Here is a 26,055-nt window from a genome sequence, read left to right as displayed (position 1 = left end):
GACTTGGCTGCTCAAGGCCTCGTCCACCCTGGCCATGAATACCCCCAGGAAGGAGACATCCACAGTCTCCCTGGGCAATGTATTGCAAAGTCTCACCATCCTCATACTGAAGAATTTCCTAAGACCCAGTCTAAACCTATTCTCCCTCAGCTTCAAACCATTGCCCTTTATCCTATTGCTAGACACCTTTAGGAAATGTCCCTCTCCAGCCTTCCTGCAGGATCCCTTCAGGAACTGGAAGGCAGCTCTGAGGTCCCCCTGGAGTCTTCCCTAGGCTAAACAATCCCAGCTTCCTCAGCCTATCCTCATAGCAGAGGTGTTCCAGCCCTTGGATCATCTTTGTAGCCCAGGCACTCCAAGTATGAGGAAACTGATGCATATTGGATGTGGACAAGGTACTTTCCTACCAAACCAAACTGAGCTGCCTACTGAAGATCAGAATTGGGTTATTTAGTCAAAAGGAGAGAAAGGAATTGCCTACTTGCTGAGTTTACTTGGACATTTCTTGTCTGTGCCATCCAGTGACTTTATTCCTTAGACAAAGCTCCTGATGTTCCAGATCAGACACTTAAGTTATAGTGGAAAAAAAAAGACTAAAAACCTCACAAATGTTGAATTTATTTTTTTCTCCATGCAAGTTGAACATATTTTTTGTCAGTGTTCATCTAATAAATTCATATTTTGTGGTGCTGATTAGATGTTGCATTTTCATCTTTCTTGTTCCCTTCCTTTCTCTCCTGGTTTAATAGTAATCTAATGTACAGAGTAAAAGGCAAAGAATGGTTCTGATTTTGCAGCATTGTGTTTTGTTAGCTGAGAAATTACTTCTGCTTAGCCAGACTTGGTGTGGATTTCTTGCCTGGTTTTTGTTTGCTTTGGGTTTTATCTCCTTTCCATGCATATTTCTATGTGAGTAACTCAATCAAATGGAATACTTTAGGAAGAAATAAATGATGATTCTGGTCTGTTCTGTGTGTGGCTTTGTTGTTTTGCAGATTTGACATGAGAATTATACATACATCAGGAAATGCTTCTTCTTTCATGCACTTGCATGCAGGCACAGTAAGGCTGATGCTAGTGGCAAGACAGCTTGAACTGAATAATCAGGCTTCTCAATGAAGCATTTTCAGTCAGAACTCTGCTCCCCTCCAGTGTCCTGACTCACTGTGATGAGGCAACTGGCACTCACCAGCCCTCTATTAGCATCACAGTTGTCAATGTGATCTTTGTGCTGGACCCTGTGTGGCAGGCTGAAGGTTCAGGGTTTTTTTTTCCTGTCAAAATACAGAAAAGAACAGCAGCTCATCTTCTGTTTTCACACGTACAGCTAGTCTTAAATATCTGATGAGAAGTATTTAAAACAGTAAGGTAAGAAGTTGAATAAATAATTATTCTTTCTTTTCCTCCCATCTCTAGAACAAAGGAAGAATTATGCACGAGACAGTGCCAGCAGCATATCTGAAACGTCCCAGTATCATGTAGAGGTAAGGCAAGGACTGATGTACCACTTAGCGCTTCCAGTTACACACAGCTATTTTTGCCTACACGGTTTTTGAGGATACATGTGCTTGGAGGCACATACATCTTCCAAAATACCCTGCCAGCCTGAGGTCACTTCAGAACAGATTACACTGAAGTGTCTCAAATCCTATAGCTTTGCCATAATGAGATGAAATTTTGATGTGGAAGAATGTGAGCCGAGTTGTGCGTAGTGTGGCAAACAGACAGCGCTTCTCAATGGGATATCAGTTCAGAGAGTCACAGGATACGTCTGGGGTGGAAGAGACCTCAACGCTCATCCAATCCAACCCTTGACCTAGCACTGAAGGGTCAACACTAAACCAAGTTCCTCAGCACCAGGTCTACAGGCTGCTTAAACACCCTGGGGGCAGTGACTCTACCTCTGCCCTGGGCAGACCATTCCAATGTTTGAGAACCCCTTCAGTGAAGATACATTTCCTAACATGCAGTTCACCCTGTAGTGCTGCCCTGGCTCTGAACCTGGCTTGTTGCAGGGATGAGGCTCTTGTGCTGTTGTTGAGGCACACTGTACACTGCACTGGTTAGGCCAAACCTTGAGTACTGTGTCCAATTCTGGGCCCCTCAGTTTAGGAAGGATGTTGACTTGCTGGAACGTGTCCAGAGAAGGGCAACAAAGTTGATGAGGGGCTTGGAACACAAGCCCTATGAGGAGAGTTTGAGGGAGCTGGGGTTGCTTAGCCTGGAGAAGAGACTCAGGGGAGACCTTCTTGCTGTCTACAACTACCTGAAGGGAGGTTGTAGACAGGTGGGGGTTGGTCTCTTCTCCCAGGCAACCAGCACCAGAACAAGGGGACACAGCCTCAGGCTGTGCCAGGGGAGGTTTAGGCTGGAGATTAGTAGGAAGTTCTATACAGAGAGAGTGATTGCCCATTGGAATGGGCTGCCTGGGGAGGTGGTGGAGTCACCATCATTGGAGGTGTTCAGGAAGAGACTTGATAGGGTGCTTGATTGCATGGGTTAGTTGATTAGATGGTGTTGGATGATAGGTTGGACATGATAATCTTGAAGGTCTCTTCCAACCTGGTTTATTCCATTCTATTTACAGTTAATACTTCAATCAGTTATAATCAGCAGAGGTGACAATATTCAGAAAGAGCTGAGCATTAGAATAGAATAGAATTAACCAGGTTGGAAGAGACATTTGAGATTGAGTCCAACCTATCATCCAACACCATCTAATCAACTATACCATGGCACCAAATGCCCTATCAAGTCTCTTCTTAAATACCTCCAATGATGGTGACTCTACCAACTCCCAGGGCAGCACATTCCAATGGTCAATCTCTCTTTATATGAAGAACAACTTCCTCACCTTCAGCCTAAACCTCCCCTGGTGCAGCTTGAGACTGTGTCCCTCACCAACTTTGTTGCCCTTCTCTGGACACCTTCCAGCAAGTCAACAACTTTCCTAAACTGAGGGGCCCAAAACTGGACACAGGACTCAAGGTGTGGCCTAACCAGTGCTGAATACAGGGCAGAATGACCTCCCTGCTCCTGCTGGCCACACTGTTCCTGATGCAGACCCGGATGCCATTGGCCTTCTTGGCGACCTGGGCACACTGCAGGCTCATGTTCAGCTTACTATTGACCAGTACCCCCAGGTCCCTTTCTGCTTGAAACCCCTGAAAGCCCCAATGAATCTACTATGCAGTGGTTAAGCATATTCTGTCTGCAGAATCTTCCCCATTGTGAAGTGCTAAGTGTGCTATTTGCTGTCTTGAGCTGCTTTGCAGAACGACTGCATGCTGCTGTCACATTTTATCCAATAGTAGATATATTTAAAACATGATTCTGTGGTTCAGCTAAGTAAACCTGGGTGCCCATGTTAAGCACTTTGGCACAAACTTTCTCCCATTGCCATCAGATGTCACTCATGGGTTAAAACAAGTCTTGCATATGCCATAGACTCTCATCTCCTTTTTGCTGGGGTTTAATTTAGCTGTTAATTGTGAGATCATATGCAGAGGAGCCTTAATTTCAAGTGCTTCCATTGGATGATCAGCTTTCAAATGAATACTTGCATTATTTCTAATTGCCTGTCTATTTTTCTTTGGTTTCTTCATAATGGTTTTGGTACCATGTTAGCATAAAAATTAGTACTTGTATTTGGAGTCAAAGCATTCCTGTCTGAGTAGCCAGTAAAGAATTGCTCACTGTATTTCTTTTAAGCACTTTGATTATGTGCTGCTGCTATCTGCTTACTTGTTTGTCATTACTGTGCTGTTCTCCTGCAGCAGAAGAAAGCAAACTCATTTCTTAATTTATTTTCAAAGTTATTAAAACAAGAGTCAATGTGCAGAGATGTATTAAAACTGGCTCAGCTTGAGTGAACATAACCGTGTCTTCAATAAGAATGTGCAGCTGTATTTAGTCCTGGATGTAATCAAATCATTTTATGGGTTTTTCTTGCATGGTTGGCATGTGGAAGGAAAAATTGTCTGGACTGTACTGACATGGAAGCTATTTCAAGTCAGTCTGCCACTTTGTACTCACCTGGAGTACTGCATCCAGCTCTGGAACCCTCAATACTGGGAGGACATGGACCTGATGGAGCAGGTCCAGAGTAGGGCCATGAAAATGATCAGGGGGCTGGAACACCTCTGCTATGAAGACAGGCTGAGGGAATTGGAGGTGTTCAGCCTGGAGAAGAGAAGGCTCTGGGGAAACCTGATGGTGACCTTTCAGTACCTGAAGGGAGCCTGCAAGGGGGATAGAGAGAGACTGTTTACAAAGTCCTGCAGTGATAGGACAAATAGAAATGACTTCAGACTAGAGAAGACCAGATTTAGATTGGATGTTAGGAACAGGTTGTTTACCATGAAGGTAGTGGAACACTGGAATGGGTTGCCCAGAGAGGTGACTGGGGCCACATCCCTAGAGGTATGCAAAGTGAAGCTGGTCAGGGCAGTCTCATCTGGTTGAGGATGCCCCTGCTTACTGCAGGGAGGTCAGACTTGATGACTTAGGGAGTTCACTTCCAACCCAGACCATTCTATGATGTCTGTGAGGTACTACTTAATTTCTACACCATTAAATGAATCTGGAGAATATTCCATGTTGATAGTGGGCAAAAGTAGTTGGTATACTACATTTCTGCTGTGGTCTACATAAAAGAAGTAACTAGCCTGTCCAGAAGGTATCACAGTCAGATGCAAGCTCGTTGTGTTCACTATCAGCATGGTGGCTGGCAGCTCTGGAAGGTCAGGGTGGTGGTGGAGGTATGTTGGCAAAGTGTTTCTGGGAAGCTTCTGCTGACATTTCCTGGCTTCAGCTTGCCAAGAGAGACAGGTTTTCACTCTTCAGGAAAGATGATTAAGTAGTCAGAGTTTAATTCCAGCTTTGATACCTGGGAGCTGTCAGAATACATCTTCAAGTCTAACCTCTCGCTGTAGTGAGGGAGTGACAGAAGACGACAGAGTTACAAATACCAGTTGACTTAAAATGACATTGTGAACTGAACAACCTCTCCTACAGCTTACTGGTGGGATCTGTCATATAGGAAGGTGCTTTTATTAGTATTGCCTTGCAATATGAATACTGACACTGCTGAGCAAGAGGGTTAATTACAGCTACTCTTTTTCAAACGTACTTCCATGCTCTAGCACTTGACCACCTTCGTTCTGGACCGAAAAGAGGCAATGATCACAGTAGATGATGGAATAAGAAAGCTGAAGTTGCTGGATGCCAAAGGCAAAGTGTGGACTCAAGATATGATTCTTCAAGTGGATGACAAAGCTGTCAGTTTGGTGGACCTGGAATCAAAGGTAAGATCTCTGAGTGGCTGTCCGATTTTCAGAGAGAGAGAAAGGGAATGGGCAAAAAAATGATGTACCTGAGATTCAGGGTTTTAATTAGCTTATTATCACTTCCTTTTTTTACCTTGTGAAGCTTTTCTGAGTTCAGGACACTGTATAGTAAGGTGATGTTTTCTGTTTGTGTTTTATTTTTGGTCTTTTTTTCCCCCCCTCCTTTCTGACAGAACGAACTGGAGAATTTTCCCTTAAGCACAATTCAGCATTGCCAAGCTGTGATGAATGCCTGCAATTACAATTCAATTCTTGCACTGGTGTGTAAAGAACCAACCCAAAACAAGCCTGATTTGCATCTTTTCCAGTGTGATAAGATTAAGGTAAGAGAACCATGGAGATTTGCTGTGATTTGTTTGAATTGGGGAACCTTTATGAATTGGCACATCCAGTGGATAAAAATCAAATGAGCTGATTCACAGAAAAGAATTCACTCCTGCTTATAAATAGGCTTTAAGTTTAATGGATTATGATACCAGCACTACCTCTAATGTGGTGGTAGATGTGGAGAGGTGTTTTTTTTTTGCAAGAGAGTAGTCCAGTATGTAAGATGAATCCTTAGTGCATGTGTTGTTTCTGTGACTATTCATTCCTGGGCTCTGTAGCTGCTCAAATGAGTCAAGCTCTGGAAGGTAGATGTGTGGTTTGCATTCACACTTCTGAAGAAAGTGGTGTATAATAATTTGATTTATCTCAAATTTATCATCTGCAAAGAACTCATCTGAGCCCTGAGTCTTATCTCCTCTTTCGCCTTCTTCTGTTCCTTGTCACTGAACAATTAAATCTTCTCCACATTCTCACCTCTCTGCGCCTCTGCTCTGCTGGAGAGGTAATGAAAAGCAAGATATTACTGCAGGGGGGGTGTGCAAAACAAGGGGTTGTTAGTCTCTCATTTCCTTCAAGCATAAATAAGTTTTTTAAAGTGTATCCTGCAACACTTTCTTTCCAGGAACATAAATTTTAATCTCTGCTAGTTATGCTATACAGTTGGTGCTTTGAAATATTCCAATTCATCATTGCATGGGGATTTTAAACATGCCTTTGTAGTAGTTCATGTCTTTGTCTCAAAACAACAGATTGCCAGTCACACTGTGCAACTGCTTTGAAGTTGGTGCAGGGAGAGTGGTGTGAAGATGACTGCTTAATTGTGTGATTTGTTGCACAGGATTTGCTGTTGCAGTGGAAATTGTGATCCTGTGAGAAGTTCAGGTGTTAAATAATGCAGGGATCCTTTCTGAGGTCTAATATCATCCAGATTCCCAAAGTGTAGAGATGGTCTATTCCCCTCCCCACCCCCCAGACTTTCATCTTTTGAAGTTGTTCCTCTGTGTACAAGTGAAAAGGGAGAGAACATAACTATGGCTTGGAAATGCTGTTTGAGTCTGTGACCATACCCTAGGTTTTGTTTCTTACTTGTGAGACTTGGCTGTTTGAATAAGGTTAGGTCTTTCTCCCATGCCTTTTACCTGCTTTTTATTACAAGCTACCAGGAACCTCAGCACCCTCTGAAAACAAACCAACCACCCAACCCCAACAACAGCAAAATTAGTCAAAGTCAACAGTATTGGGGCATTCTAAATGAAAAGCAACTCAAATGATAAATACAAAGAGACCAGTTAGTACAATTCTTCTAGGTTTACACTCCTCAAATACCCTCTTTTCAGTTAATTCTTAAACCTTGATGTATCCCCATTCATATTCTATAGTGCAATTCACACACACACAGTCTGAGAAGTCCCTTGATCCTCTTGGATAAGTGTTCTGGTCCCAGCAGATGTTACACACTCCTCCCCAAAAGTTACATACTTGGCACACTCCATTGTGAGAGTACTAAGACAGACATGGAGATTGTAAAGGGGTCAGATGCTGATAGATTTGAGCTTTGACAATTTGTGTAATGGCCCTTGGAATGTGCTGCCCAGGGAGGTGGTGGAGTCACTGTCCCTGGAGGTGTTCATAAGAGGATTGGATGTGGCACTTGGAGCCATGGTTTAGTTGTCTGGAGGTGTTAGCTATTAGGTAATAGGTTGGACTTGATGGTCTCTGAGGTCTTTTCCAACCTGGTTGATTCTATGATTCTATGAATTAATTAGTGTCCTGAAGATGTTTATCAGAGCATTCTGAAGCCTAAAAGAAGCTGTGAACTATTTAATGTAAGATCTTTTAAAAGTAAGCCTTAAGGGGGCATCAAAATGTCACTGGTGGACACAGGCTGAAGTTATGGGGAGGCAGAAACCTACAGATGAGGATGGCACCAAGTTGGGTAGCTGTGGCAATCTGCTGGAGGTCAGGAACGTTCCTCAGAGATATCTGGACAGGGTGGCATAGGTGGGCTGAGGCCAGCAGTGAGAGGTCAACAAGGTCAAGTGCTGCACATGGGCCACAACAACCCTATGCAATGTTACAGGAGAGCTGCCTGGTGGCAGAAGGCCCTGGGGCTGTCAATTGATGGCTGGCTGAATGTGTTCAGGTGGCCAAGAAGGCCAATGGCATCCTGGCTTGTATCAAGAATAGTGTGGACAGCAGGTCTAGGGATGTGATCATCCTTTTCTGCTTGGCACTGGTGAGGCTGCTCCTTGAGTACTGTGTTCAGTTTTGGGTTCCTCATTACAAGAAGGACATAGAGGTGCTGGAGCTTATCCAAAGACGAGTGATGAAGCTGGTGAAGGGCCTTGAGTACAAATCTCTTGAGGAATGACTGAAGGAACTGAAGTTTAATGTTCAGAAGGGGAGGCTGAGGGAAGACCTTCTTGCCCTCTATAACTACCTCAAGGAGGTTGGAGCAAGGTGGGGCTTGGTCTCTTCTCCCATTCAACAAGTGATAGGACAAGAGGAAACAGTCTCAAGTTGTTCCAGGGGAGGTTCAGGATGATAGTAGGAAAAAAAATTATTCACATAAGGGATTATCAAGCATTGGAGCAGACTGCCCAGGGAAGTGGTGGAGTCACCATCTCTGGAGGTATGGATGTGGTGCTTAGGGACATGGTTTAGTGATAGTGGCTTAGCGATAGTGTCTTAGCAGTAGTGGTGGGATTGCAGGTTCTAGGGAAGTGGTTGGACTTGATGATCTCATAGCTCTCTTCCAGCTTCAGCAGTTCTGTAATTGCATGAAATATTCTGAAAAATTAATCTCCTGTTACATGAAAGAGAAATGGGAGGTTATGCTTGCTTCTTAAAGGAAGCTGTGTCACTACAAGGTACTTTGAGTTGTTTGTGTTGCTACTTTCTCTACTAGTTTTGCTGCTGTTATCTGTAGCAGGTTTCTTTTAATATATAATATTAATACACATACAGACACCATGCCTTTCCCCTAATATACTTGATAAAACCAAAACTTGCATGTGCAGTAATGATTGACTTGAGATAATGACAGCTGTTCAGCCAAATGTGGTATCTAGATGACATCCTCACCTGGTGATAATGCTTGAGATTGGAACACTGACAAAAATACCAACTCCCAGATGATAGCATTGGGCTGCTTCTGTTTGTGTAAAAAGGATTTAGCCCAGAACTTTTAAATAAATGGGATTTGTTAAGGTATTCTGGACTCTTGTGAGTCCAAAACCCACCACAACTCTAAAGCTAGTCTAAAATGTTTGCATGAGGAGGAATTTATTTCCTGTGTTTGGATAGTTCAGTTGATAACCGATACTTACTTCTGTCCCTTTAGGCTACCTTCATTCATGAAGATATTGAAAGTGCAATCAGTGACAGCAAAAGTGGGAAACAGAAGAAGAGGCTTGAAACACTGAGGTAAAACCCTAACTTCTTGGTGGCACATAGTGTCAGCAAATAGTGTTAGAGCACTCAAACTTTCCAAGTCTGCCTGATGAACCCAGGTGAACATCATGAAGTTCAAAAAGAGCAAGTGCAGGGCACTGCACCTGGGCTGGAACAATCCTCACTATCAATACAGACTGGGGGATGAGGTGATAGAAAACAGCCCTGTGGAAAAGGACTTGGGGGTGTTGATGGTTGAGAAGCTGAGCATGAGCAGGCAGTGTGAGCTTGCAGCACAGAAGGCAGATGTGTGGCCAGCAGAGCCAGAGGTGACTCTGCCGCTTTGCTCCAGTGAGACCTCACCTGAGTACTGTGTACAGCTCTGGAGCCCTCAATATAGGAAGGACCTGGACCTGATGGAGAGGGTCCAGAGGAGGGCCATGAAAATGATCAGGGGGTAGGAGCACCTCTCCTATGAGGACAGGCTGAGGGATCTGGAGGTGTTTATCATGGAGCAGAGGAGGCTCTGGGGAGACCTAGTAGTGACCTTCCAGTACCTGAAAGGGCTACAAGAAGGATGGAGAGAAACTGTTTACAAAGGCCTTGTATGATCTTGTGGGAAAAATAATCCAAGATACCAGTCTCCAAGGGCTAGGAGGCCAAGAGTGAACAACAGCTAAGTGCTGGTTACTTACTGTCCAATCATAGAATTGTTAGGGTTGGAAGGGACCTTAAGGATCATTTAGTTCCAAACCCCTTGCTGTGGGCACGAGCACCTCACACTAGATCAGGTTGCCCAGAGCTGCATTGGGTCATCTCATGGGGAGAGACTCTTCTGCCTGATGTTGCATTATCAAGTTACTGGAAAGTTATTCACGAGTAGAACTGTGGGACGTGTGGAGAAGAGCGCCCAGCAGACTGGAGGAAGGAAAGGTGAAGGAAATACTTTTTCTTGTGTTCTTTGTTGTTCAAAGACCAAATAGCACTTGGCCCTTTTTGTTGTGGTTGAATGCCATGAATCAGATGGTATTACAAAGAAATGAATAAAGGTGAAGACCTGATTCTTAACTAGGTGTGGAGAAGAGGTGAGATGTGTGTAGCAGGAGTTGCTGGGACTTTCTCTGTTGGTATCAAGTTGCAGAATGGCTTTGAAGGCCTCTTTCCTTATGCTCTTTAAAACTAGATTAGGAAAGACCTAGAAAAGTGGAAGAATGAAAATAGCAACATTGAGACATTTGTATCAAAACAGGATGAACAGGCCACTGTTTTATAAAAAAAACTGAAAAATCAGCCTGTAAATGTGGAGTTTTTTCCCTAGGATTTTAAGAAGCAAATGGTTGCCAACCTGGAAAACCCAGAATGGAAGTCCAGCCATTGAACTGCTAATGGTGTTAAAAATGCCACCTACTTATTCCCAAGCCACTGAATCTATCTGTCTAAACTGGCAGTGTTCTAGACCTCACAGAATCTCAAAATGGTTTGAGCTGGAAGAGCCCTTAAGGATCATCTAGTTCTTTATAGATCATATAGTTCCAACCCCCTTGCCCTAGGCAAGGACACCCTTCACTACACCAGGTTGCTGAGAAGCCAAGCCTTGAATACTTCCATGGAGGGGACATCCCCAGCTTCTCTGGGCAACCTGTTGCAGTGTCTCACCACCTTCACTGGAAAGTATTTCTTCCTAATATTCAGTCTAAATCCACCCTTTTACAGCTTAAAGCCACTGCTCCTCATGCTATCACTACAAGCCCTTGTGAAATGTTCTCTGGCACTTCTTGGGGGATTTCCCACATGGCCAGATGACAAAGATTTGCTAAACCCATGATGGAGTGTGTTTCCTACTGTGTTTGATGTATTTACACATCATGGTCTTAAGTACTGCTTACTTGGCAAGTCCATAGTATGCTCAGGAGTAAAGAGGTCCTTGTGAACCCTCCTTGTCTTCTATGATTAAGCACTAGAAATTAGAATGTTTTCCTTTCAAGTGTCACTTGTGGCCTTTCTTCTCTTCCTCTAGAATGATCTCCAAAGCTGAAAATGCCATCCCACCACCACCACGGGCCCCTGCCCCTGTGCCACCAGGGACCATCACCCAGGTGGACGTCAGAAGCCGCGTGGCAGCGTGGTCGGCGTGGGCTGCTGAGCAGGGGGACTGTGAGTGTCTCTGGGAGCCTGCTGCTGCACAGCACGGGGGCAAAGAGTGGTTGTGGGCAGTTGGTTTTGATGACGCTCAGTGATAACAAAAGTAATCTGGGAGACCACTTCAGTAAAGATTACAGTAACTGAATCCAGGCAGGGAAACAGCTGTACCAGGTCACCCCTCTGTCATCACTGACAGCACACAGGATTATTCTCCTGCTCTATTTTGAAGTGCCCCAAGCCACAGTTGCCTGCTCTGGGGAGTAAGACCTGACTGTCAGAATCTGACTTGTCATCTACTTGCACTTGCCCATTCTCTGATTTGCTGTTCAGAGCATCTTCTACTTGTCTTTAGAAGGTTGGGGAGGGTGGGCTGTGGATTCAACCTGGGCTTTTTTGCAGAGTAATCAGTGCTGTCATAACTCCAGTAATTTAATGATGCTCTCTTCAGTAACAGGAAGAACTTGGGTCTAACGTTTCAGACATATACAAATATGATTATGGATTAAAAATTGGCTAGAGATCAGCATTCTTTTTTAAGTAATATATATATATTTACTTTTGTAATGGCCCTCATTGCTGAACTAGTGAACTAACATCTTTCTTTTTTCTTCTTCTTTTTCTTTTTGGATGGTCTTGTTCTCCCTTTGCCTTTTCTGCAGTTGAAAAACCTAGACAGTACCATGATCATGAAGAAACAGCAGAGATGATAGCAGCCAGGATCGACAGAGATGTTGTAAGTGAGAAATTACAAGAGATCCTGCTTAATGTCTGTGAAATTTTGCAGCTCTGTGTGGTGGGAAGGCTTTTTCCACATGGGAAATTTGATTGTGGGGGAAAGCTTCCGAGGCAGCCTGTGTGCAGTAGACCTTAACAATAAATATGTTGTCCTTTATATTTTTTTTCCCCTTAAAAAAAAGTACTGGATGTTGATAAATTTTCTACTGTGAAGAGCTAGAAATATAAATACTAATTGTATGTGGTAGACCAAATTCAGAAAACCATATGACATTCAACAAGTCCAAGTGCCTGGTGCTACATGTTAGCCACATCAACCCCATGCAGAGCTACAGGCTGGGGTCAGAGTGGCTGGAGAGCAGCCAGGCAGAGAGGGACCTGGGGGTGCTGGTTGATGGTAGGCTGAACATGAGCCAGCAGTGTGCCCAGGTGGCCAAGAAGGCCAATGGCATCCTGGCCTGCATCAACAATAGTGTGGCCAGCAGAAGCAGGGAAGTCATTGTGCCCCTGTACTCTGCATTGGTCAGGCCACACCTTGAGTCCTGTGTCCAGTTCTGGGCCCCTCAATTTAAGAAGGACATTGAGACTCTTGAACGTGTCCAGAGAAGGGCAACAAGGCTGGGGAGAAGTCTGGAGCACAGCCCTGAGAGGAGAGGCTGAGGGAGCTGAGGTTGCTTAGGCTGGAGAAGAGGAGGCTCAGGGGAGACCTTATTGCCCTCTGCAAATACCTGAAGGGAGGTTGTAGCCAGTAGGGGTTTGGTCTCTTCTCCCAGGCAACCAGCACCAGAACAAGAGGACACAATCTCAAGCTGTGCCAGGGGAGGTTTAGGCTGGAGGTGAGGAGAAAGTTCTTCACTGAGAGAGTTGTTAGCTGTTGGAATGTGCTGCCCAGGGAAGTGGTGGAGTCACCATCCCTGGAGGTGTTCAAGAGGGGATTGGATGTGGCACTTGGTGCCATGGTTTAGTTGATTAGGTGGTGTTGGGTGTTAGGTTGGACTTCATGATCTCAAAGGTCTTTTCCAACCTGGTTAATTTTGTTCTATTCTTTCCTTTCTGCCATAGCAAATTCTGAACCATATTTTGGATGACATCGAGTACTTTGTTACTAAACTTCAAAAAGCTGCTGAAGCATTCGCTGAACTTTCCAAGAGGAAGAAGACTAAGAAAAGTAAAAAGAAAGGACCTGGAGGTAGGGGTTCTTCTTACTGTAATTATATTCTTATTTACAGTTCTGTTTCCCTAAGGACCATTGAAAACATCTGGGTTGGAAGAGACCTCCAAGCTCATCCAGTCCAACTTTTGACCCAGCACTGAAGGGTCAACACTAAAACGTGTCCCTAAGTTCCAGGTTCTCACATTGTTTAAGCACCCCCAGGGCTAGTACCATAGTATCAGCCAGGGTTGGAAGGGACCACAAGGGTCATCTAGTTCCAATCCCCCTGCCATGGGCAGGGACACCCCACACTAGATCAGGCTGGCCAGAGCCTCATCCAGCCTGGGCTTAAACACCTCCAGGGATGGGGCCTCAACCACCTCCTGGACAACCCATTCCAGGGCTTCACCACTCTCATGGTGAAGAACTTCCTCCTCACATCCAGCCTGAATCTCCCTACCTCCAGCTTCATTCAATTCCCCCTAGTCCTATCACTACCTGAGATCCTGAGAAGTCCTTCCCCAGCCTTCTTGTAGGCCCCCTTCAGATACTGGAAGGCCACAATGAGGTCACCTCGGAGCCTTCTCTTCTGCAGACTGAACAGCCCCAACTCCTTCAGTCTGTCCTCATAGGAGAGGTGACTCCACCACTGCCCTGGGCTGACCATTCTGGTGTCTGAGAACCCTCTCTGTGAAAGAAGTATTTTCTAGCATCCAGCCTGAAATGTGGGGGGTTGTGTTATTTGTTATTGTTATTAATGTAGTACTTCTCTTTCAATTTGAGCATTAAAAAAAATCCTATGCAGCATATACTTAGAGGGAAAAACGTTTGCTTCAAGTCAGTGGGGAGTGCCTGGGTAGATGACTGCAGGGTATGTGCACTGCTGTGGCTGTGTATTTAGAAAACTCTGTAAGTTGGTACATTTATTATGTGTTTATGGCTGCCATACCTGGAGTATTTATAGAAGTTACATACCCTAGAACTGGATAAATGAAGTCTCATTTTGTTTCCCAGAGGGAGTTCTTACTCTCCGTGCAAAACCACCACCTCCAGACGAGTTTGTTGACTGCTTCCAAAAATTTAAGCATGGCTTTAATCTTCTGGTAAGTGACTGCTAGTGGATGTAGTGGTGTGAGGTGTGGAGTAACAGGTTTGTTTTCCTAGGATATAATTGGTGTGAAGTACATGGGTTTTGTTTTCCCTTCCACTACAAATTAATTTGGATGTCAGTTTGGCTGCACTGGTTTGGCTGTGTCTTACTTCACTAGTGTGAAGTGATGAACTAAAACCCTGGGGAAATGTGGAGGAAGAAGAATCAGTAACACAATGGCTTGACTTCCTAGTGATTTTTGAGTTGTCTTGGAGGTTCCTGCTGTTTCAGTGGATATGGATGACTCCCTTGCAGAAGGTTATCTTGTCTTTGGGAATGTATTAATTGAGTCTGGGTCTTCTGTCTGTAGCTTTGCTGGTACATTCTCCATGCAGAGAAACCTTGTGGGTCTTAAATGCCCTACCAGTGCTAGCTGTGCAGAGGTGGTCATGCCAGGGAACTGTAAGCCTGGGGTTGCAACGCCTTGGTCTCCACTGTTCTTTCAGGAGGAGAAAACCACAAGTACATTCTTCAGGAATGATGATGCACCTGCCAATCTCATCTTGCTTGGTCCTTGGCAGGAACACAAGGGGATAGCTCACCTGATGCTTGACTGGCCTCAAATGTTTCCTTTTTCCTTATGCACCCAAAGCCAGACTCAGGCCAGAGCAGAGGTTGGCCTTTAAGCTTGCTTTGGGATGCTCTACCCAGTGGCTAAATGAACATGTTTCTTCCTCAGCATTGTGGTGCTGCTTCTTTTCCAGATTCTTTGAAGCTTTTTACTTGGGAGATTTGAGGTTAGCTCATAAAAGAATTTCGAGGAATGCCTGTTTGGGTCACGGTTCTGTTGTGTGCTTTCCAGCATCACCATCTGTGGTCTTAATTTAGTTTTATTCAGCTCTGCCCATCAGACTCCCTGTGCTGGTTGCCATCATTACACAGGACCTTTATAGCTTCAGAACACTTGATCTGACAAATTGCTGTCACTTTATAGCTTCTCAGCAAGCGGAGATGCTAATTCAAGAGCCTTGTCCTGGCATCTCCTCTTCTGCAGGCGCTATTAAAGGAACGCGGCAAGCGGGACACCTTCAAAGCGTTTAATTTCACATACTGACTGTCCCAATTGCTGGGGAAGCTGTGCCAACAGGGATAATTGCTCTTGCATTCACTGAGTCAAATGAGCTTTTTTTTTTCCCCTTCCTCTTGGAGAATGAATTCTAATTGCAAGGGCTGTAGGAGATATTTAGACATGTTAAGAATATATATATTTACTTAATTATTTACTGGAAAGTGAAGGCTGTGATTCTGACCATGGATGCTTTAGAACATGCTGATGCTTCTCAGTACTAGTGCTTGTAAGGCTCATTTTTTCCCCCCCTGTACTTTCTTCTTAGCACATTCTGCATTTAGATTAGTTTTTCAGCCACGATCAATGTGCATCTGTATCTTCCAAGCAGGAAAAGAAACAGTTCTTGGTTTGGTGTTCAGCAGCATCTGAGACCTATTTTCCAATAGTGCTTTGCAAAAGCTGTAACAGTGCTTTTGCTTCACCATCAGTGCATGTCCCACAAAAGCCTGACATTTCACTTCCTGGTGCTTTATGTGAGGCATGGAGAACTATATAAAATAAAGAATCTAGTTTTAAAATAGAAGGGGAGTAGCTAGGAGAAAAGAACCTAAAAATCCTTGAAGGCTGAATGGAAACTGTTTTAAAATACCATGTTGGAAACTCCTAGAAAATGTCTGCCATCTGTCCAAAACCAAACCAAACCACAAACCACTTCAGAAGGACCAAAAGAAAGCTGTTACTACCAAAGAACAATGTATAGGAAGTTATTAGAAGTAAATCCACATCCTTCTCCTTTCATCATTTGGAGTCACAGTATCACAGAGTGTCACACAGTATCACCAAGGCTGGAAGAGATCTCAAAGATCATGGAGTCCAACCTGTCACCACAGACCTCATGACTAGACCATGGCACCAAGTGCCACATCCAATCCCCTCTTGAACACCTCCAGGGATGGTGAATCCACCACCTCCCTGGGCAGCACATTCCAATGACAAATGACTCTCTCCATGAAGAACTTTCTCCTCACCTCCAGCCTAAACTTCCCCTGGCGCAGCTTGAGACTGCGTCCTCTTGTTCTGGTGCTGGTTGCCTGGGAGAAGAGACCAACCCCCTCCTGGCTACAACCACCTTTCAGGTAGTTGTAGAGAGCAATGAGGTCTCCCCTGAGCCTCCTCTTCTCCAGGCTAAACAACCCCAGCTCCCTCAGCCTCTCCTCACAGGGCTGTGCTCAATGCCTCTCCCCAGCCTTGTTGCCCTTCTCTGGACACCTTCAAGTCTCTCAATGTCCTTCTTAAACTGAGGGGCCCAGAACTGGACACAGGACTCAAGGTGTGGCCTGACCAATGCAGAGTACAGGGGCACAATAACTTCCCTGCTCCTGCTGGCCACACTATTCCTAATGCAGGCCAGGATGCCATTTGCCTTCTTGGCCATTAGGGCACACTGCTGGCTCATGTTCAGCTACTGTCAACCAGGTCCCTTTCTGTTTAGGAGCTCTCCAGCCACTCCGACCCCTGCCTGTAGCTCTGCATGGGGTTGTTGTGGCCAAAGTGCAGCACCCTCTGAGAGTCAGACTCTGGAAGGCTAGATGCAAAACGTGGAATGAAGTCAGGCAAAAGCAGTTTGAGAAACAGATGGCAAGATGCAGTATAAACTGCTGTAACTTTTAAAAAACACATTCTGGCATGCTTCATTCTCCTGGAGCCTGCAGGGCCAATGTGTGATCTGTAAATAAAATAAACCCTCCTGAGAAGCTGTATTGAAGAAAGTAGTTAAATTTGTTATTTTTTAATGCATATATTTATTTGGAAAAGGTTGATTTTAGACAAGATGTTCATGGAAACCAGTTTTTATAGGGGAGTCACAAGAGATGACTTGTTTCAAAGTGAAGAACTGGTAATGTGCTGAAGAACAGCGAATGAAAATAGGGTTCCAGGCACATGAATAGAAGCTTTCTTTGAAGGGGCTTCTCCCCATCCCCATCTGTTCCAAAAGCTATGTCAGGAGACCACACAGTGTGGTGTATAACCTCTCTCAAGCTGCCTGCCTTCCAGAGGAAGAGAAGTGGTTAGGGTAAGGCTAAGAATTTTTAAAGTCATTTCAGGGACCTGAGTCATAGAATTATAGAATGTTGGAGGTTGGAAAGGACCTCCAGAAATGGAGTCCAATCCCCCTGCCAAAGCAGGATCACCCAGGGTAGTTTGCACAGGAATATATCCAGGTGGGTTTGGAAAGTCTCCAGAGAAGGAGACTCCACAACCTCTCTGGGCAGCCTGCTCCAGGGCTCTCTCACCCTCACTGTAAAGAAGTTTCTCCTCATGTTGAGGTCAAACCTTTTATGGTTTGTATCCATTGGTCCTTGTCTTATTACTGTGCACCACCAAAAAGAGCTTGGCCCCTTCCACTTGACACCCACTCCTCAGATATTGATAGACATGATCAGATCCCCTCTCAGCCTTCTCCAGACTGAACAGCCCCAGGGCTCTCAGTCTCTCTTCATAGGGGGTTGCTCAGAGATCCTGGAGGACACAATGACAATGCCCTGAGGTACCCCATCATGGGATGTAGTTTGTAGGCAGTTGTATTACACTGAGGAAGAAGTAAGCATGCATCTTGCAGTACAAAATAATGTCTATAAAGCCATTGATTATGGGGGTGGTTGTTTGGATTTCCAAAACACACCCAGCAAGGCTGCTCACTTAAAATTTCTTAGAGCAACTGAGCTACTGTGAGCTCAAATGTAGTTTCTTAGATTCTTCTGTGGTCAAAGATAAATCAAAATCTGTGACTAAAATGTTTGTTCTCAAAGTGCAGTAAATATAAAGTCCCACATGTACCTCTGCAGAGGCCTTTGCTGTCCAGCATATTTTCAGGTGTTCTGGCAAATGAAAGGTGTGGAGTCAACAAATATCCTCCTGACAACAGAGAAAGGGATGGATGCAGTTCAGTAGTGATAGATATGGTAACCATGGACAGGTGGGGGAAAAAAATCTCATCTGTAATCCACATCATGGACAGGGGAGGGAAAAATCTCACCTATAATCTACATCATGGACAGGGGAGGGAAAATCTCACCTATAATCTACATCATGGACAGGGGAGGGAAAATCTCATCTATAATCCACATCATGGACAGGGGAGGGAAAATCTCATCTGTAATCCACATCATGGACAGGGGAGGGAAAATCTCATCTAGAATCCACATCATGGACAGGGGAGGGAAAATCTCATCTAGAATCCACATCATGGACAGGGGAGGGAAAAATCTCACCTATAATCCACATCATGGATGGGAGGGGGAGGGAAAATCTCATCTATAATCCACATCATGGACAGGGGAGGGAAAATCTCACCTATAATCCACATCATGGACAGGGGAGGGAAAATCTCACCTATAATCCACATCATGGACAGGGGAGGGAAAATCTCACCTATAATCCACATCATGGATGAGAGGGGGAGGGAAATCTCATCTAGAAACCAATCAGAACAAAATGCTGATGTAATACAGATGCCCATGAGAAGGTCTTCTGTGTTCAGTGGTGATTAAGCAAGCAAATGTTAAGAACCATTAGAGAACAAAAATACAAACCCAAGAGTATGAATCCCTGGCAATTTTAATAGTTTTTTTCTAGTGTAGCAAAATTGCAGGTGGTACAGAGAGGACAAGAATGTTCAAAGAAAGTACTTGGAAAGACCAAGCAGAAAGAATGTAATAAATCTGTAAATGGTTATGAGGATCTCTGGGAAAAGCAGGAAGAGAGGGAATGCTCAATTTTCATTTGAAAAAGAACTACAGAACACAAATGAAGCTGAGAGGTGGCAAACTTCCAAAGGAGATGTTTCTTTATACAGAAACCATTCCATTGTAGAGCTGCTTCTTTTTGCACAGTAGATGCTAAGGATGTACAAGGATGCAACATGAACTGGATAAATGAGCACTTGTACTTAGTAGAGCATAGAATTGTTAGGGTTGGAAGGGACCTCAAGGATCATCCAGTTCCAACCCCCCTGCCTTGGACAGGGACACCTCACACTACAGCAGGTTGCTCACAGCCACATCCAGCCTGGCCTTAAAAGCATCCTGGGATGGGGCTTCTACCCTGGGTAACCTGTTCCAGTGTCTCACCACCCTCATGGTGAAGAATTTCTTCCTAATATCCAATGTGAATCTACCCATTTCTAGTTTTTTTCCATTCCCCCTAGTCCCGTCATTACCTAACACCCTAAAAAGTCCCTCCCCAACTGTCTTGTAGGCCCCTTCAGATACTGGAAGGCAACAATTAGGTCTCCTCCAGGCTGAATAGCCCCAACTCTCTCATTCTTTCTCCATAGCAGAGCAGCTCCAGCTCTCTGATCATCCTCGTGGCCCTTCTCTAGACACTTTCTAGCACATCCAGGTCTTTCTTGCAGTAGAGGCTCCAGAACTGGACACACTGCTCCAGGTGAGGGTCTCACCAGAGTGGAGAAGATGGGGAGAATCACCTCCCTCAACCCACTGGCCACTCTGCTCTTGATACGACCCAGGATACGAATTGCTTTCTGTGGCAGATGTTGCAGACAAAACGCTGGGCTTGGGTGGACCTGTGGTCTGAGCAGGGATGGTCTTTCTCAGGCCGGTATTTATTGTTGTAAAAGTTAACTGTTTCTTAAAATGTATCATTTTCCCTTTTCCTTCAGGCCAAATTAAAGTTCCATATCCAGAATCCCAGTGCAGCTGAGCTGGTTCATTTTCTCTTCACCCCACTACATATGGTAAGGTTTTATGATTTTCCCCCAGGTTTTCCTTCAGAACTCTCAGAGCAGTTGTGTGCTCTGTAACCTTTTTGAGGACAAGAAGATTGAAATGTTGTGTCCCTGGGCAGTAACTGAGGAGAAATGTGTGTACCTCAGGATGAAGTGCTCTTCAGAAAATGATGTCTAGACTTCTCTGAATATGTACCCACCTATTAAATGTATTTATTTAAGCCACATTTAGCTTTGTGTGTTATGGTTTGCCACTCTAATTTTTAATTCATCAGATCTTGAGAGATACTTTACATAATGCAGGAGGAGAGTTGGAAGCATAACCCTATGTCTGTGTAAGGGAGCTGTCTGTGGTTTTGATCAGTAGAACAAAAATAACACTGCCAAAAATGGATCTAAATATAACATGTTTGATGGCCAGAACATCAGTTCTGCTGCAGTAAATGCTTTAGAGTCATCCTGCTTGGAAAAGACCCTTGGGATCATCGAGTCCAACCATCACCCAACTCCAGCAAGTCTGGTACTAAACCATGTCTTAATGTTAAACCTAACTCCTGGAGGGTCAGATCCTCCTGCTGCTGTTGCATACCAGCTGAACCACAAACACTTTTCAGGGCTAAGGGGAAAAACTGGTGGCAGAAGCAGAGTAATAGAAGTAGAGACTTGGCTTTGTAGAGTCATGGAATTGGTTTGGTTGGAAAAGACCTCTAAGATCATCAAGTCCAGCCATTGGCCAAACACCACCATGACCATTAAACCACAAAGTGCCATGTCCATATGTTTCTTGAACACCTCCAGGGATGATGACTCTTCCACCTCCCTGGGCAGCCTGTTCCAATCCCTTACCACTCTTGCAGGAAAGAAAATTTTCCTGATATCCAACCTAAACCTCCTCTGGCACAATTTCAGGCCATTTCCTTTCCTTCTGTCACCTGATATTAGAGAGAAGAGACCACCCCCTGCCTCACTCCAACCTCCTTTTAGGGAGTTATTAATCTGCAGGACTTAAAGAGATGTTGTTAACTTCTCCCAAGTGTTTGGGGAGATGGTGGGGGTGGGGTTGTTTGAATAATAAATGATAACCTCTATTCATAGCATGACACTGTGTATATTCCTTGTGTTATTTTCATACTTGGATTTAGGTGGTACAGACAACAGGTGGTCCAGAGCTTGCTGGTACAGTGCTCAGCCCCCTCTTAACAAAAGATACTATAGACTTCCTGCGATATACTGTCACCAGTGAGGAAGGACAGCTGTGGATGTCATTGGGTGACACATGGACCAAAGCCAGGTGAGAAAAAAACCTTTGCATATTTTAGACTTGATCTCTACACTTAAATTTATTAGAAGAGAATAGAATTAACCGGGTTGGAAAAGACCTTTCAGATCATCAAGTCCAACCTATTGCCCAACAGCATCTAATCAACTAAACCATGGCACCAAGCACCTCATCCAGTCTCCTCTTAAACGCCTCCAGTGGTGGTGACTCCACCACCTCCCTGGGCAGCACATTCCAATGGGCAATCTCTCTTTCTGGGAAGAACTTCTTCTTAACATCCAGCCTAAACCTCCCCTGGTGCAGCTTGAGACTGTGTCCTCTTGTTCTGGTGCTGGTTGCGTGGGAGAAGAGACCAACCTCCTCCTGGCTACAACCTCCCTTCAGGGAGTTGTAGACAGCAAGAAGGTCTCCTCTGAGCCTCCTCTTCTCCAGGCTAAGCAACCCCAGCTCCCTCAGCCTCTCCTCACAGGGCTGTGCTCCAAACCCCTCCCCAGCTTTGTTGCCCTTCTCTGGACACGTTGACATGATCTGAATTACATTATCCACCCCTCAAAAAATTCAATATTAATTTGTTAGGTTTTTCAGCTCTTCAGAACTGGTCTTTGAAGCTTTGAGAAGGGATATCTTTAGCCTCAGAGGGGATTTGGATGTGGTTTGATTTTAGGGGTCTCAAAGGAAAGAGGAAAATGCAGACTGAAATGTTTGTTCTGTTCATAGCATCAGAAACCTCTTGATAGAATCTCTTGTAGCACTTTTTTTCCCCCTGAATTGTCCCTTGCATGTTTCCAGGTTTCCTCCCCCCATTATTTTTCCAACCCAGCTCTCTGGACTTTATTAAAAAACAGTTTGAAGAGGCTGCAATAAAAAGTGGCAACACATTGGAAAACATGATACAGATTTCTGTTTTCAATTTCCAATAGTTATGGAAAGCAAACAGTTTGCAATGTCTCTACTACCCCAAAAGCATCCTAATGCTGTAGAGAAAATGCCCTGTAAAATGGAGCCACTGGTGACTGGCCTGAGCCATGTTATGTACATACCCTATATGTTGCACTTAATGGATTCATTCTTGTGGTTAGGTTTAGCTGAAAATTAACTCTTTTATGCCTTTGTTTGTTTGTTTGTTTTTGAGGCAGATCCATGCTTTGAAATTACTTAGGTAAATAGGACATGGGAACTAAAGTGCATTTCACTCCATCATCTGTGGGCAGAGTAAGCACATTTGATAGGGATTAAGTATGCAACCACTTGAGCTGGAAACACATTGTGTATTTGGTTTATTTATCCTTGTTCTTAGATTTCAGATTGGAACATAAACCTCTACCAAGTGGACTGAAAAGTAGTTGAGTGTTTTGCTGATAAGGCTTAGAGCATGGAGTATCACAGTATCACAGTGTAACTTAGGTTGGAAAGGACCTCGAGGATCATCGAGTCCAACCTATCAACACAGACCCCATGACTAGACCATGGCACCAAGCACAGAGCAGGGTCCTTCCCTTCCTTGATCTCATTCTGCTGCAGGACCAGGAATGCTTGAATTAATCCTCTGGGCCTATTCTTTGCTCTGCCACTACAAAATGAGGTGGAAGCAGGAATTACAACTCCTCATATTTGCCTGCACTTACCCAGCAAAGCACCAGCTGCTTTCCTTTACCTGCTTCAGCCATTGCTGGCTTCTTAGCAGCTTGTCGTTGGACTGGCAGTGGAAATTGCCTTGCAGCATTGAAGCCCCATGCAGGGAAAGAGTGGATCCTTGGGTAAAATCATGGGCTTCTTGTCCTGGGAACTACCATCATCATTTGTTTAGTCCATCCTGAAAAGGATTTAATGGAAAGAGAAGTAGCTGATGTTGGGCAGTGAAGAATGAAGCACTAAGGTTGCCTGACCTGTGCAGGTTACAAATTATGGTCTGATTGATCTCGGTATCACAGTATAACTAAGGCTGGAAGAGACCTCGAGGATCATCGAGTCCAACCTGTCACCACAGACCTCATGCCTAGACCATGGCACCAAGTGCCACGTCCAATCCCCTCTTGAACACCTCCAGGGGTGGTGACTCCACCACCTCCCTGGGCAGCACATCCCAATGATGAATGACTCTCTCAGTGAAGAACTTTCTCCTCACCTCCAGCCTGAACTTCCCCTGGCATAGTTTGAGACTGTGTCCTCTTGTTCTGGTGCTGGTTGCCTGGGAGAAGAGATCTACCCCCACCTGGCTACAACCTCCCTTCAGGTAGTTGTAGAGGGCAATGAGGTCACCCCTGAGCCTCCTCTTCTCCAGGCTAAGCAACCCCAGCTCCCTCAGCCTCTCCTCACAGGGCTGTGCCCAAGGCCTCTCCCCAGCCTTGTTACCCTTCTCTGGACACCTTCAAGTGTCTCAATGTCCTTCTTAAACTGAGGAGCCCAGAACTGGACACAGGGCTCAAGGTGTGACCTAACCAGTGCTGAGCACAGGGCACAATGACTTCCCTGCTCCTGCTGGCCACACTGATCCTGATGCAGGCCAGGATGCCATTGGCCCTCTTGGCCACCTGGGCACACTGCTGGCTCATGTTCAGGCAGCTGTCAATCAGCACCCCCAGTAGCCAGAGGCACACTGTGAGATCATGTAGCAGGAGAGGTGAATGATGAAACTCAAGGGTCAGTGGTCTAGCTCAGGCCTGCTAGTGAGCTCCTGCAACTTCTATGACTGGCAGCCCTAGGTCTGAGCAGCATCAACATCAAGACTGTTGAAAGAACTGTAATGCACATGCCCATTTCTGCTTCCAGAAGATTTGTGTTATGAACAGGGAATGCTGGTGGAGCTCTGAAAAGAAATACAGTATTTTTAAAAGGTCAATCTGGACTACAAAAGAGCAAGTAGGATGGTAATTCCTGTGTCTTGGAGCCTGTAGAGTTGGGGATTTTGTCAGGAAAAGCTTTTCCTTACCTTTTTCTTCTAGGTGTAGCTAGACCCCCTAAGCTTTGTGTGCATCTTACCTGCTGTAAGCAAGCAGATGATTCTTTGCCTGGTGCTTTAACACAAATAGAGCATTGCAATAGTTTTCCCATCTAGCAGTTAAAACAAATCCTAGATTTGTTTGTGGTGAGTCTTCTATTATTGCTCATCCTTTGCTACAAGAAATTTACAGTCTTTTACCCCTGACAAGTCCTTAGAGCAGGAACAGCTCCTTTCTGCAGGGCTCAGCGGGGAGGATAGTTGTCAGCAAATGTTTTCTGCCAGTTTTCTAGCAGGGTTCTGCATGTGCTGTAATCCCAACCTCTCCTCCATCCTAATAATCAGTATGAGATTTAACACATCCAAGTGCCGGGTTCTGCGCACTGGCCACAGCAACCCCCTGCAGTGCTACAGGCTGGGGTCAGAGTGGCTGGAGAGCAGCCAGGCAGAGAGGGACCTGGGAGTATGGGTCGATGGTAGGCTGAACATGAGCCTGCAGTGTGCCCAGGTGGCCAAGAAGGCCAATGGCATCCTGGCCTGCATCAGGAACAGTGTGGCCAGCAGGAGCAGGGAAGTCATTGTGCCCCAGTACACTGCACTGGTTAGGCCACACCTTGAGTCCTGTGTCCAGTTCTGGGCCCCTCAGTTTAGGAAGGAGGTTGAGTTGCTGGAAGGTGTCCAGAGAAGGGCAACAAAGCTGGGGAGGGGTCTGGAGCACAGCCCTGTGAGGAGAGGCTGAGGGAGCTGGGGTTGCTTAGCCTGGAGAAGAGGAGGCTCAGGGGTGACCTTATTGCTCTCTACAACTACCTGAAGGGAGGCTGTAGCGAGGTGGGGGTTGGTCTCATCTCCCAGGCAACCATCACCAGAACAAGAGGACACAGTCTCAAGCTGCACCAGGGGAGGTTTAGGCTGGAGGTTAGTAGGAAGTTCTACACAGAGGAATGGACTGCCCAGGGAGGTGGTGGAGTCACCATCATTGGAGGTGTTTAGGAGGAGACTTGATGGGGTGCTTGGTTGCATGGTTTAGTTGGTTGGGTGGTGTTGGATGATTGGTTGGACGCGGTGATCTTGAAGGTCTGTTCCAACCTGGTTTATTCTATTCTAATAAAGAATTTTCGGGAGCCTGTGAAGCCAGTGTTTGTGTGGCCTTTGACACAGATCTCTGATTTACTTTTCACGCAGAACGGATTGGCCCAAGGACCATTTTATTCCACCTTACGTCCCCCGTTTCCGGAACGGTTGGGAGCCTCCTTTGCTGAACTTCCTGGGGGCTCCCAAGGAGCAAGAACTCAACCACCTGGCTGAGTCCGTGGCAAACGTTGCAGAGCAGCAACGGAAGCAAGAGATGAAAAGACTTTCAACTGAGGTAGGCTGCTCTTGTGGGTTGGATTTGTCCCCCAACAAATCAGAGCCTTACCCCCACCCCCAGAATAAATTTGCCACTTAGAATTTTGGAAGCAAAATGAAGTTGTATTTACCAAGAGTGAATGAAACAGGAAAGTGTAAAAAGACAATGAACATGTACTGGGGATATTTAGATATAGGAATAATTCATCACCATCAGAAATACTCCCTTATACAAATGCAGCTCTTCCCCCGCACCCCCACCAGGCAGCCCAGAGGGCTGTATTAACAGCCAGCCTGCTGTTGCTCCCTCCCCCCTGTACCTTACACAGTCTAAACAGAAGACAGTTCAGCTTGCAAGGTCACAGAATTGTTAGGGTTGGAAGGGACCTTAAGGATCATCCAGTTCCAGCCCCGCTGCCAGGGACAGGGACATCTCACACTACAGCAGGTTGCTCACATCCACATCCAGCCTGCCCTCAAAAACCTC

At 45.2% G+C, this 26,055-nt stretch overlaps 1 protein-coding gene across 5 annotated transcripts in view; it reads left to right on the top strand.

Annotated features, from left to right (window-relative positions):
* EPS8 (EGFR pathway substrate 8, signaling adaptor) overlaps positions 1 to 26,055 on the top strand; it is a 180,821-nt gene that overhangs the window by 122,614 nt on the left and 32,152 nt on the right. For all 5 annotated transcript variants that reach the window (XM_068141876.1, XM_068141877.1, XM_068141875.1 and 2 more), the window contains exons 5-15: positions 1,417 to 1,484; positions 5,145 to 5,306; positions 5,522 to 5,671; positions 9,019 to 9,101; positions 11,086 to 11,222; positions 11,870 to 11,943; positions 13,008 to 13,134; positions 14,113 to 14,201; positions 19,939 to 20,013; positions 21,147 to 21,295; positions 25,404 to 25,587. In XM_068141876.1, coding sequence (XP_067997977.1) covers positions 1,417 to 1,484; positions 5,145 to 5,306; positions 5,522 to 5,671; positions 9,019 to 9,101; positions 11,086 to 11,222; positions 11,870 to 11,943; positions 13,008 to 13,134; positions 14,113 to 14,201; positions 19,939 to 20,013; positions 21,147 to 21,295; positions 25,404 to 25,587 — 1,298 coding nt within the window. The remainder of the gene's footprint in view (positions 1 to 1,416; positions 1,485 to 5,144; positions 5,307 to 5,521; positions 5,672 to 9,018; positions 9,102 to 11,085; positions 11,223 to 11,869; positions 11,944 to 13,007; positions 13,135 to 14,112; positions 14,202 to 19,938; positions 20,014 to 21,146; positions 21,296 to 25,403; positions 25,588 to 26,055) is intronic.

Source organism: Melanerpes formicivorus, unplaced genomic scaffold (assembly GCF_026170545.1).
Source record: "Melanerpes formicivorus ecotype bairdi unplaced genomic scaffold, bMelFor1.0.p_v2 SCAF_8, whole genome shotgun sequence".
NCBI lineage: Eukaryota > Metazoa > Chordata > Aves > Piciformes > Picidae > Melanerpes > Melanerpes formicivorus.
The sequence above is the reverse complement of the archived record's forward strand: the minus strand, read 5'-3'. Positions and strand labels throughout refer to the sequence as shown.